This window comes from Dendrobates tinctorius, unplaced genomic scaffold (assembly GCF_039654945.1).
Source record: "Dendrobates tinctorius isolate UK_male_01 unplaced genomic scaffold, ASM3965494v1 ptg000038l, whole genome shotgun sequence".
Taxonomy (NCBI): domain Eukaryota; kingdom Metazoa; phylum Chordata; class Amphibia; order Anura; family Dendrobatidae; genus Dendrobates; species Dendrobates tinctorius.
This window is the reverse complement of record NW_027361706.1, coordinates 23,026,747-23,040,068: the sequence shown is the minus strand read 5'-3', so window position 1 is coordinate 23,040,068 and position 13,322 is coordinate 23,026,747. Positions and strand designations below refer to the sequence as shown.

At 45.7% G+C, this 13,322-nt stretch overlaps 1 protein-coding gene across 2 annotated transcripts in view; it reads left to right on the top strand.

The window, feature by feature from the left end:
• Window positions 1–2,858: 2,858 nt before the first annotated feature.
• ACAD9 (acyl-CoA dehydrogenase family member 9) overlaps window positions 2,859–13,322 on the top strand; it is a 104,137-nt gene continuing 93,673 nt past the window's right edge. The window contains exon 1 of one of the 2 annotated variants that reach the window (XM_073574275.1): window positions 2,859–3,066. Coding sequence is in view for 1 of the 2 variants with exons in the window: in XM_073574274.1 (XP_073430375.1) it covers window positions 3,087–3,236 (150 nt within the window). In the remaining variant the exon portion in view is untranslated. Of the gene's footprint in view, window positions 3,237–13,322 lie in introns of both variants that reach the window. The other variant, XM_073574274.1, reaches the window with a different exon arrangement.

Below are 13,322 nucleotides of genomic sequence, written 5' to 3'. Positions count from 1 at the left end.
GTTACCCTTGGTAAAATAAAGAAAATTGAACCTGAAGTATTTTTTTTGTGAAAAAAAGTTAAATGTTCATTTTTTTTTTAATATTCAAAAAATTCCTGTGACGCACCTAAAGGGTTAATAAACTTCTTGAATGTGGTTTTAAGCACCTTAAGGGGTGCAGTTTTTAGAATGGTGTCACTTTTGGGTATTTTCTATCATATAGACCCCTCAAAGTGGCTTCAAATGTGAAGTGGTCCCTAAAAATAAAATGGTGTTGCAAAAATGAGAAATCGCTGGTCAATTTTTAACCCTTATAACTTCCTAACAAAAAAAAATTTTGGTTCCAAAACTGTGCTGATGTAAAGTAAACATGTGGGAAATGTTATGTATTAAGTTTTTTGTGTGCCGTATCGCTGTGATTTAAGGGCATAAAAATTCAAAGTTGGAAAATTGCGAAATTTTCAAAATTTTCGCCAAATTTCCGTTTTTTTCACAAATAAACGCAAGTTATTTGAATGCAATTTTACCACTAACATGAAGTACAATATGTCACGAGAAAACAATGTCAGAATCACCGGGATCCATGGAAGCGTTCCAGAGTTATGACCTCATAAAGGTACAGTGGTCAGAATTGTAAAAATTGGCCCGGTAGTTAACGTGCAAACCACCCTTGGTAGTGAAGGGGTTAAAAATAAAATGGTGGTGCTTATTATAATCCATGCTTCTCATTGCTTACCGGGGGTGGTGACTGCGGTGAAGCGGGTTCCCAGGGTTGCTGCTGGAGGAGACAAGAGTGGTGTGTTGCTGCAGGCCGGGATGAGGGGATGTTCCAATGTGCAGCACGCCGCTGTGTCCCAGATGCTGCAGGGGGGTCTGCCGACATTTTGTGAAAGGCCAGAGGCCCCCGCGGTTCCATGGTTTCCTGAACGGTGGACTCCGGGAAAATGGCCACCGGGAGGTGGCGCATGCACAGATGGAGATCTCAGCACCAAGATCTCGGGAGATGAGATTTCAGCGCTGAGATCTCATCTCCCGAGATTTCCATCTGCGCATGTGCTGCCCCCCGGCGGCCATTTTCCCGGAGTCCACCGCACAGGAAACCATGGAACCGCAGGGGCCTCTGGCATTTCACAAAATATCGGCAAACCCCCACGCAGCAATGCAGACCCCCGTGCAGCATCGGGCACCCCCTCATCCCAGCCTGCAGCAACGGTACTGGTAAGGTATATGCGCATTATAAGGCTGGTTTCACATTAGCGCTTTTTAAGCGCACGCACGGCCGGGGGTGGCTCCGCCCCCGAGCCGGCTCTCTGCCAGGCGTGCCCGCCTTTTGCTTGTAGCGCCGCCTCCTAGCGCACAGCGGCACCTGCGATCGGCGCACCCTATCTTTAGCATAGGGTGCGCAGATCGTGCGCAGGCCGTGCGCTAGTTGCGCTTTGACCTGCGCTGCGCACTTTTGACGGTGCGCCGTGCGCGTCAAAATCCGAAAAGTTCGATTTTGGCGCGCACGGCGCACCGTCAAAAGTGCGCAGCGCAGGTCAAAGCGCAACTAGCGCACGGCCTGCGCACGATCTGCGCACCCTATGCTAAAGATAGGGTGCGCCGATCGCAGGCGCCGCTGTGCGCTAGGAGGCGGCGCTACAAGCAAGGGGCGGGCACGCCTGGCAGAGAGCCGGCTCGGGGGCGGAGCCACCCCCGGCCATGCGTGCGCTTAAAAAGCGCTAATGTGAAACCAGCCTAAGACGCACCCCCATTTTCCCTCCAAATTTGAGGGAAAAAAGTGCGTCTTATAATCTGTAAAATACGGTATATATTTTTTAAAACCTTTTTAAATTTTGCCTTATATGTCATTAGACTGGAAAAAAATGTTTCTTAACATATTTTTCCTATACAATGCAATTTCTCATTGGTTTGGAATGTTTTATTGTCAGTCTTTAAAGTAATTTTTTTTTTTAAATGTTATGAATAGTATACCGAAAATTACCAACTCTGTAATAACAAGTTACAGTTCTCCATAGAATTTCATAAGCACCAACTGTCATCTATCTCAGTAATGGGAAAATCTGTAGTCACTGAAGACACATTTTATCTATGAATTGGGATTGAAGGGTCAGTTCAGGATGAGAGAGAAGATTTCTCTGGTACGATACATTAGAAGGTTGCTTATTTTTATGTATACTATTGATTTATGTAAAAATACTAAAACGACGGTTACTCCTTAAAGAGAACCTTTCGCCTGATATTAGGTAAAAGCGCCGTATTATGTACGGACTGTCCGGGAATTGGCTGGTTGGCAGCACTGCTGGGCCTACAGAAGTCGCCCTTCCCCGCCATTTCGGTGCTCCCGTGAAGCCCGGCCCGTGACATTTCTTCTTTATACTGTAGTTTTGAAGTATAACGAGCAAATGGCCGCAGGTGAAGGCGCTTAAAAGAGTTAAGTAAAATTGAAAAAAAAAAAAAAGTTTCTAAAAATCTAAAATGTTTTGAAGGTTTCCAACTCAAAAAATAATAAAACTACAACAACCCTGCTACATATTTATTATCGCTCCATCCATAAAAGACAGATCTATAACAATAAAAGGTTAAAGGAGAGAAAAATCAAGATGGCAGAATTGTTGGTGTTTTGGTTGCATCTTCCTTTCCCCAGACGAAATAACCTCTTAAAATCAAGATGTTGTATGTGCCCCAAAGACGGTATAAACTAAAAAGAGCCATATAAAAAAGCCCATTATTATAGTTTGAGGGTCTGACAGCTGGGACCCCTGTGGTCTGGAGAAACAGGGTCAGTAGTCAGCGTATTTGCTAAGGTCGGGGCGGGGCGCCTCGAGCGACTCACTGAAGATGGCGGCCCCCTGTGAGGACGGGATATTCCTGTCAGAAAAGTCCCGGTCTCACGCGCATCTCCCAGTCCCAGTGTGGTCGGCGCACGGCATGCCGGGAATTGTATTTCTTCTCAGCCATGGTATTGAACGTTCGGAACAGGTTGAAGGCGCTCGATGGGATCACGTGACCGCCGGCAGCCGCGCCTACTGATGACGCAGCAGGTCGCTCGTTGGTGCCAGTGTTACCGGCCGTGACATTGACGACGTGAGTGAGTCGTGACAGGAATGAGCCGCTTGTGTGCGCAGCTCGGGCGCATCGCCTGGAGATGGGGCGCCCCTGCCCGGGGCCGTCACGTGGAATTACGGCGGCTCGTTCACACGGGACCTCGGAGTCTGGCGTTCGCCAAGCAGCTCTTCCTCGGCTCCATTAATAAGGTAGGGAGTAGGGACCTGACAGAGTCCTGCTGGGGGGGACGTGTGTCACCATAGCAACCTCTGCTGGTGCACAACTACTCCTCCCAGCATGGCCTGGTCCTAGAAAGTCCTGGCCACCAGCTGCTCCAACACTGCTAGTAGGAGATGCCTGGTGTATAGGGAGGCCTATAAGGAGGAGGATGGGAGTTGGTAGGCGTGTGACCAGTGATGGCAGCAGAGGTGACCGCCATCGCTCCACATACAGGACTGAGGAGCACAAGTGGCCAGAAATGGTAAAACCTGTGTGAAAGTGAGCGGGACCCTGTCATCCGGATCATCCATGTTAGAGTAAAGCTATGGGCGGAATGGCGCTGTCACACTGATGTAATACAAACCTTTAGTGCAAAAATCTGCAGCCTGGTTTTTGTTAAATCCTCAAGATAATTTTAGGTTTCCTTAGCCCTGTGGGTAGGGTCTTCAGCTCAGCCACGGCCCCTCTGCTGCAGTCATCATCTTGGTTATTTGTATTTTGGGGTGGCGCTGTTCTAGCTGTGGGCGGCACTCTCTCAGATTCAGCTGGAGGCAGTCTTCATGAAAATGGCGCATGCTCAGATCGACCTCCAGCGGTCTTCAGGAAAATGGCACTGTGAGGCGGCGGCGCATGTGCAGAATAAGATCTTGGCTCAATGGCGAGCTGAAATTCATTCTGCGCATATGCCACCTCCGGCGCCATTTGCATGAAGACTGTCACCATCTGAATTTTAGAGATTGTCATCTACAGTCAGGACAGCACCAAGACGATGAATGCAACAGATGCAGCGGAGGGGCCGTGGCTGAGCGCTCTGAGCCGAAGACTCTACTCTCAGTCCCACCCCAAAGCCCTAAGGAAACCGAAATTTATCATGATGATTTAACGAAAATCAGGCTGCAAAGGTTTACACTAAAGGTTTGTATTAAATCAGTGTGACAGCGCCATTCCGCCCATGCCTTGAGTTTAACATGTATATTCCTGCTGACAGGTTCTCTTTAACAGGACTTTACCCCCTATGGATAAGATGCTGGCGATCACCAAGAACGGTGGTGGTCAATCTCTGCCACATACATTGCACTTCATCTACCCATAATGTATATTATGGGGGACGCCTACACTTGTCTGTTACACAACGCTCCGGGTCATTATATCCAGTGCTCACAATATACGCCGTCCTATATGGGAACAGTCACACCAGACAATATATGTCTGTAATGTCAGATCATACATGTAGCGGTGATGCTGGCCCTACATGCATTATATATACTAGCTGAAGAGCCCGGCGCTGCCCGGGCATAGTAACTAACTGTGGTTAGTTATAGAAAATTATAATTATCCTCCATCCCATAGTCCCGTGCCCATATACCCATCATACATATCCACAATCCCATAGGCCCGTGCCCATATACCCATCATACATATCCTCCATCCCATAGTCCCGTGCCCATATACCCATCACATATTCTCCATCCCATAGTCCCATGCCCATATACCCATCATACATATTCTCCATCCCATAGTCCCATGCCCATATACCCATCATACATAATCGCCATCCCATAGTCGAGTGCCCATATACTCATCACACATCCTTCACCTCATAGTCCCATGCCCTGCCCATATACCCATCATACATATCCTCCATCCCATAGTCCCGTGCCCATATACCCATCATACATATCCGCCATCTCATAGTCCCGTGCCCATATACCCATCATACATATTCTCCATCCCATAGTCCCGTGCCCATATACCCATCATACATATTCTCCATCCCATAGTCCCATGCCCATATACCCATCATACATATTCTCCATCCCATAGTTCCATGCCCATATACCCATCATACATATTCGCCATCCCATAGTCGAGTGCCCATATACTCATCACACATCCTTCACCTCATAGTCCCATGCCCTGCCCATATACCCATCATACATATCCTCCATCCCATAGTCCCGTGCCCATATACCCATCATACATATCCGCCATCTCATAGTCCCGTGCCCATATACCCATCATACATATTCTCCATCCCATAGTCCCGTGCCCATATACCCATCATACATATTCTCCATCCCATAGTCCCATGCCCATATACCCATCATACATATTCGCCATCCCATAATTCCATGCCCATATACCCATCATACATATTCGCCATCCCATAGTCGAGTGCCCATATACCCATCACACATCCTTCACCTCATAGTCCCGTGCCCATATACCCATCATACACATCCGCCATCTCATAGTCCCGTGCCCATATACCCGTCATACATATCCTCCATCCTATAGTCCAGTGCCCATATACCCATCACACATCCTCCATCCCATAGTCCCGTGCCCATATACATATCCTCCATCCCATAGTCCAGTGCCCCATAGTCAACCATTATGACATCATAATGAGCGGCGGCAGGGCTTGCAACCTTTGATGACATCAGCGTCGCTATGGCAACCATTGTGACATCATAACGAGGGGCGGGGCTTGATACGCGCACACTGCTTCCCCAGTATGCAAATAGGGGCATTATGACATCACAATGAGGGGCGGGGCTTGACGCGCACACACTTTTTCCCCAGTATGTAGAGAGGGGCAAAATTGGTGAATTGGAACGCGCGGGGTTAAAATTTCGCCTCACAACATAGCTTAGGACGCTCTCGGGGTCCAGACGTGTGACTGTGCCAAATTTTGTGGCTGTAGCTGCGACGGTGCGGATGCCTATCCCGGACATGCACACATACACACACACACACACATACATACATACACACATACATACACACTTTGAGCTTTATATATTATATATATATTCAGACCAGTGCTATCATACTTGATTGGTATAGAGGCCCTGTCACCAGATCAGAAGTGACCAGTTTTTGCTCTTATATTATTCCTGCATTTCCCCTGATTACTCCATTTTTGTTTTGTTTTTTCAGTATATTCACCAAATGGTCCCAGTGTTATAGGCCTTTTAGTTTAGTGATTAGTTTATGGTCTTTACTAAGATAATGTAGCTAACAGAGCAATTATGCAAAACAGCCTAAAGACACGCCCCTGAGGATCCTGTGAGCACCACCTCATTGTAAAGACCATAAATGTTAGCTCTAATTGAAGACCTATATCTCTGGAAATGTAAAGAAAAATCCCTAATACTCAGGGTAGCAGCCAGAATAAAATAAAAGCAAACACTGTCCACAAGTAGACTCCAGGACCTTTTCAGCTTATCTACCATCTTTAAAAAAAAAAAAAAAAAAAACGTGAGTGAAGTTGGCGCCAATTGATCTATGGCTTCTGGACTGGAGCCCTGAGTACTGTCGCCCGGCATCTATGACTTTTTTTTTTTTGATTAGCCGGTCTTGTTGGATATCATCCTCGATGCTTGATCACATGTGACATCGCACCAGGCCAGATCATCAAAGGAAGAGCTGCGGATGCCGGGAGGTAAGAGACGGTTCTCGGGACTCCCCTCCAGTGGACACGTTACGGACCTGGCCACTGGACTAAGTCCTGTGAATTGATTCAGTCAGGAGGGTTGTCAGATTCATTGTAAGGGGTTGTCCCACTGTGCACAGGGCCGTATTTTCAGTCCGAGTGCGAACTGACGAAACATTGGATGCAGTCGGACCAATGTTAGTCTGTAGAACTGTGCACACATCAGATTTTTTTTTCTTTTTGATCGGCTCGCTGCATGCCAGAGTTTAATCCGAATATTGGACTGCTCTCGGCAATGCAAATCCATGAGTGTGGAAAACATCAGACTGCACTCTGATAACATCGGAGTGCAGTCCAATTTCCAAGGACTGACAGAATGGAGAGGATGGAGACATTTTTTTTCTACACCTCCTCATCTGAGAGAATGGCGCACACTCTGCTGACACTCAAGTTTCATTTGTATAATCGACTCTGTTCTCTTGGATGAGAGAATACACGGTCTTCTCCACCTAGCCTAACAATCAGCTGACCACTGCAAGAGAACCCCAGCTACAGGTGACCTATAGTTTTCCATCTGGTTCATACCGTGCAATAGGCAGTAACGGGTAAACTAGTGAACTGATATTTTACAGATTATGATGTGTTGATTACTGATCTACAGCTCAGTGGTTGCGGTGATTTTGTATTTTTTCTGTGCAGATCCCTGAGCTAAAAATATGAAATCAGGAGGTCCCAGCTGTAAAATTACTGGGTCCTCTTAATTGCAGCATTCAGAGGGGGCCCCTATTATTATTATTATTATTATTATTATTTATCTATAAGACCACTGTTGATGTAATTGTGGCATATTAGTAGTTCACAACTGGCTTCCCTCCTCTTTGAGTTGGATGGCAGACCGGTCTGCAGCTCGTTCATTCCTACCCTTCCTATTGCTTTTGAGCAGTTGCACAATTCATCTATACAGCCGTGGGCTTTATATCCGAAACTTTGAGGTGCAGCCTGGAAAACTTGTGTCTAGGTGATGTCAGATGCTGCGGTGTCACTTCTGCTCCCGTGTATGGCGGAGACCTTTCACACACTTTTGTGCCGGGAACGCCCGCTCCTTGGACTCTCTGTGCAGCTGTTGGTGTCGCCCGGGATATTTTGTTCTTATCGCATGTGGGATTTATGCGTGCTTTATGGCTTATGCAGGTCACGGCTGCCATAATCAGGAAAAGAGAAGTCATGTGCTGTGAGATTAATGACAGCTTGGTATGCCGGACACGAGCACCCACCTGGACCGGAACAGATTTTCGATGCGTGAAATTCTCTGTTGTCCTCTGCAATGTCAGTAGTGGGGTCCTCCAGTATGAGGGCCATGTCACTGTACTGTGCACACCCTTATCCCTACTATTGGGTTGTGAGTTAGTACTTGGCAAGTGACACTGTGGTGCCTTGATTCGGATTGTACAGTGGTGTTTTGGATATATGGTCTCTCATTGGACGCATCTGTTATAAAGATTATGCCTAGGCAGGGCTGTGGAGTCGGAGTCGTGGAGTCGGTGCGCATTTTGGTGGAGTTGGAGTCGGTATAAAATGGACCGACTCCAACTCCTAAAATATATAATTAATTGGGTACAGTAATTCAATGCAGAATGTGCAAAATATTTTTTCATAGGAATTTGGGAAAGTTATGAAATGTCCTATAAATGGCTGTTCTATTCCTGATCTAAGGCTACATTCACACACAGCGTTTTTGCTGCGTTTTTTGAGGATACGTTTTTCAGCTGCAAAAGCAGATCAGCTTTTTAAAAAACTGCATCACCTGAAAGGTTTTTGAGCTCATAGATAATGTTTTCAATAGCAAAAGCAGATTAGAATTCATCTCTATTTATCCATTTCTCCATATCTGTCTATCTATATCGTATCTGTACCAAAAAGACACTTTTTTTTTTAGCACCAGTCAGGTACACCTCATAGCTGCCCAAAAGGACACCCAGGACAGGCATTGCTCGTCTTCAGTAACACATCAACATAAATTGATAGTTGGAATAGACAGACTGCATTCATCACCACCACATCTTAAGGTGCAGGCTTTGTTTTTAAGTGTAGGAGTGTGCAGTATGAGCCTCTGCAGCAGCTGAGGTGTGCAGTATGAGGTCCTGACACCCCCCCCCCCCCCCCCCCCAGTTTTGATCCTGGCTACGCCCATGGTGTGAATTGAATGTATGTGAAGAATCTAGGCTTTGTCTTAGCTGAGATAAGTCATAGTGCTATATATACACACACTATATATATATATATATATATATATATATATATATATATATATTGACTCAAAGATGGATGGAAATAAAATCCCACAGGGTAAAAGATCAATCCAAAAAAAATACTAAAATATATATATTTATATACACAAATAATATATAAAATTAAAAAGGAATATATATAGTAATAAATGATTCAGGAACACAATGCTTAATTATATTAAAAAATGCCTTTATTAAAATATTGGCACAGCATATAAGTGCATAATAAAAAGAAAAATAGACAGCCACATTAGCAATATATGTATGGAATAAGAAAAAACCAGTCCATAACATAAGGCTTAATTAATAAACCAGGTAAATAATCAAGTTACACAAATAGCATTACCAAATGTATAAAAGCAATATATGCTCAAAGTGCTATAGTGCAACTGTGCAAACGTGAAATCTCACTAAAAAATGTGCAACATAACCGCAATGAACAAAGTGCAGTGTATAAAATACCTGTAAGCCTATTTGCGCTGTGTGGAGTGTATTTCGGAAATAAATCTCCTTCGTCAGGGGAGGGTTTTTATATATATATATATATATATATATATATATATATATATATATATATATATATATATATTATTAGTGCCTACAAGTAGTATTCAACCCCCTGCAGATTTAGCAGGTTTACACATTCGGAATTAACTTGGCATTGTGACATTTGGACTGTAGATCAGCCTGGAAGTGTGAAATGCACTGCAGCAAAAAAGAATGTTATTTCTTTGTTTAATTTTTTTTTTAAATTGTGAAAAGTTTATTCGGAGGGTCATTTATTATTCATCCCCTCAAACCACCAGAATTCTCTTTGGTTCCCCTAAAGTATTAAGAAGTATTTCAGGCACAAAGAGCAATGAGCTTCACATGTTTGGATTAATTATCTCTTTTTCCAGCCTTTTCTGACTATTTAAGACCCTCCCCAAACTTGTGAACAGCACTCATACATGGTCAACATGGGAAAGACAAAGGAGCATTCCAAGGCCATCAGAGACAAGATCGTGGAGGGTCACAAGGCTGGCAAGGGGTACAAAACCCTTTCCAAGGAGTTGGGCCTACCTGTCTCCACTGTTGGGAGCATCATCCGGAAGTGGAAGGCTTATGGAACTACTGTTAGCCTTCCACGGCCTGGACAGCCTTTGAAAGTTTCCTCCCGTGCCGAGGCCAGGCTTGTCCGAAGAGTCAAGGCTAACCCAAGGACAACAAGGAAGGAGCTCCGGGAAGATCTCATGGCAGTGGGGGCATTGGTTTCAGTCAATACCATAAGTAATGTACTCCACCGCAATGGTCTCCGTTCCAGACGAGCCCGTAAGGTACCTTTACTTTCAAAGCGTCATGTCAAGGCTTGTCTACAGTTTGCTCATGATCACTTGGAGGACTCTGAGACAGACTGGATAAAGGTTCTCTGGTCTGATGAGACCAAGATCGAGATCTTTGGTGCCAACCACACACGTGACGTTTGGAGACTGGATGGAATCATAGAATCGTAGAGTTGGAAGGGACCTCCTGGGCCATCTGGTCCAACCCCCTGCTCAAAGCAGGATTCGCTAAATCATCCCAGTTAGATGTCTGTCCAGCCTCTGTTTGAAGACTTCCATTGAAGGAGAACTAATGGATGGCACTGCATACGACCCCAAGAATACCATCCCTACAGTCAAGCATGGTGGTGGCAGCATCATGCTGTGGGGCTGTTTCTCAGCCAAGGGGCCTGGCCATCTGGTCCGCATCCATGGGAAGATGGATAGCACGGCCTACCTGGAGATTTTGGCCAAGAACCTCCGCTCCTCCATCAAGGATCTTAAGATGGGTCGTCATTTCATCTTCCAACAAGACAACGACCCAAAGCACACAGCCAACAAAACCAAGGCCTGGTTCAAGAGGCAAAAAATCAAGGTGTTGGAGTGGCCTAGTCAGTCTCCTGACCTTAACCCAATTGAAAACTTGTGGAAGGAGCTCAAGATTAAAGTCCACATGAGACACCCAAAGAACCTAGATAACTTGGAGAAGATCTGCATGGAGGAGTGGGCCAAGATAACTCCAGAGACCTGTGCCGGCCTGATCAGGTCTTATAAAAGACGATTATTAGCTGTAATTGCTAACAAGGGTTATTCCACAAAATATTAAACCTAGGGGTTGAATAATAATTGACCCACACTTGTATGTTTAAAATTTATTAAAATTTAACTGAGCAACATAACTTTTTGGTTTGTAAGACTTATGCATCTGTTAATAAATCCTGCTCTTGTGTGAAGTTTGAAGGCTCTAACTTATTTGCATCTTATCAAACCTGCTAAATCTGCAGGGGGTTGAATACTACTTGTAGGCACTGTGTGTGTGTGTGTGTATATATATATATATATATACACACACACTACAGACCAAAAGTTTGGACACACCTCATTCAAAGAGTTTTCTTTATTTTCATTACTATGAAAATTGTAGATTCACTCTGAAGGCATCAAAACTATAAATTAACATATGTGGAATTATATCATTAACAAAAAAGTGTGAAACAACTGAAAATACTGTATGTCTTATATTCTAGGTTCTTCAAAGTAGCCACTTTTTGCTTGATTACTGCTTTGCACACTCTTGACATTCTCTTGATGAGCTTCAAGAGGTAGTCACCGGAAATGGTTTTCACTTCACAGGTGTGCCCTGTCAGGTTTAATAAGTGGGATTTCTTGCCTTGTAAATGAGGTTGGGACCATCAGTTGTGTTGTGCAGAAGTCTGGTGGATACACAGCTGATAGTCCTACTGAATAGACTGTTAGAATTTGTATTATGGCAAGAAAAAAGCAGCTAAGGCTAGTTTCACACTAGCGTTTTTGAGCGCAGCAACGGCCTGCGCACGGCCGCCGCTAAGCCCCGCCCCTGCCGCGCCTCCGCCGGTAGCTCCGCCTACCGGCGCATGACGCTGCATGCGCCCTGCGTCCCCTATCTTTATCACTGGGGGTGCAGGCCGTGCGCAGTATGCGTTTGGCGGCGCATGCGCCTTTTTTGACGGTGCGCCGGCGCAACCAAACTGCAGCAGGTTGCGTTTGGCGCAGGTCGGCGCACCGTCAAAAGGACGCATGCGCCGCCAAACGCATACTGCGCACGGCCTGCGCCCCCAGTGATAAAGATAGGGGAAGCAGGGCGCATGCAGCGTCATGCGCCGGTAGGCGGAGCTGCAGGCGTGGCAGGGGGCGGGGCTTAGCGGCGGCCGTGCGCAGTCCGTCGCTACGCTCAAAAACGCTAGTGTGAAACTAGCCTAAGTAAAGAAAAACGAGTGGCCATCATTACTTTAAGAAATGAAGGTCAGTCAGTCCGAAAAATTGGGAAAACTTTGAAAGTGTCCCAAAGTGCAGTGGCAAAAACCATCAAGCGCTACAAAGAAACTGGCTCATATGAGGACCGCCCCAGGAAAGGAAGACCAAGAGTCACCTCTGCTGCGGAGGAGAAGTTCATCCGAGTCACCAGCCTCAGAAATCGCAGGTTAACAGCAGCTCAGATTAGAGACCAGGTCAATGCCACACAGAGTTCTAGCAGCAGACACATCTCTACAACAACTGTTAAGAGGAGACTTTGTGCAGCAGGCCTTCATGGTAAAATAGCTGCTAGGAAACCACTGCTAGCTGCTAGGAAACCACAGGCAACAAGCAGAAGAGACTTGTTTGGGCTAAAGAACACAAGGAATGGACATTAGACCAGTGGAAATCTGTGCTTTGGTCTGATGAGTCCAAATTTGAGATCTTTGGTTCCAACCACCGTGTCTTTGTGCAACGCAGAAAAGGTGAACGGATGGACTCTACATGCCTGGTTCCCACCGTGAAGCATTGGAGGAGGAGGTGTGATGGTGTTGGTGCTTTGCTGGTGACACTATTGGGAATTTATTCAAAATTGAAGGCATACTGAACCAGCATGGCTACCACAGCATCTTGCAGCGGTATGCTATTCCATCCGGTTTGCGTTTAGTTGGAGCATCATTTATTTTTCAACAGGACAATGACCCCAAACACACCTCCAGGCTGTGTAAGGGCTATTTGACCAAGAAGGAGAGTGATGGGGTGCTACGCCAGATGACCTGGCCTCCACAGTCACCTGACCTGAACCCTATCGAGATGGTTTGGGGTGAGCTGGACCGCAGAGTGAAGGCAAAAGGGCCAACAAGTGCTAAGCATCTCTGGGAACTCCTTCAAGACTGTTGGAAGACCATTTCCGGTGATTACCTCTTGAAGCTCATCAAGAGAATGCCAAGAGTGTGCAAAGCAGTATCAAAGCAAAAGGTGGCTACTTTGAAGAACCGAGAATATAAGGGTATGTGCACACTTTGCGGTTTCTGCTGCGTTTCCGCAGTGTTTTTG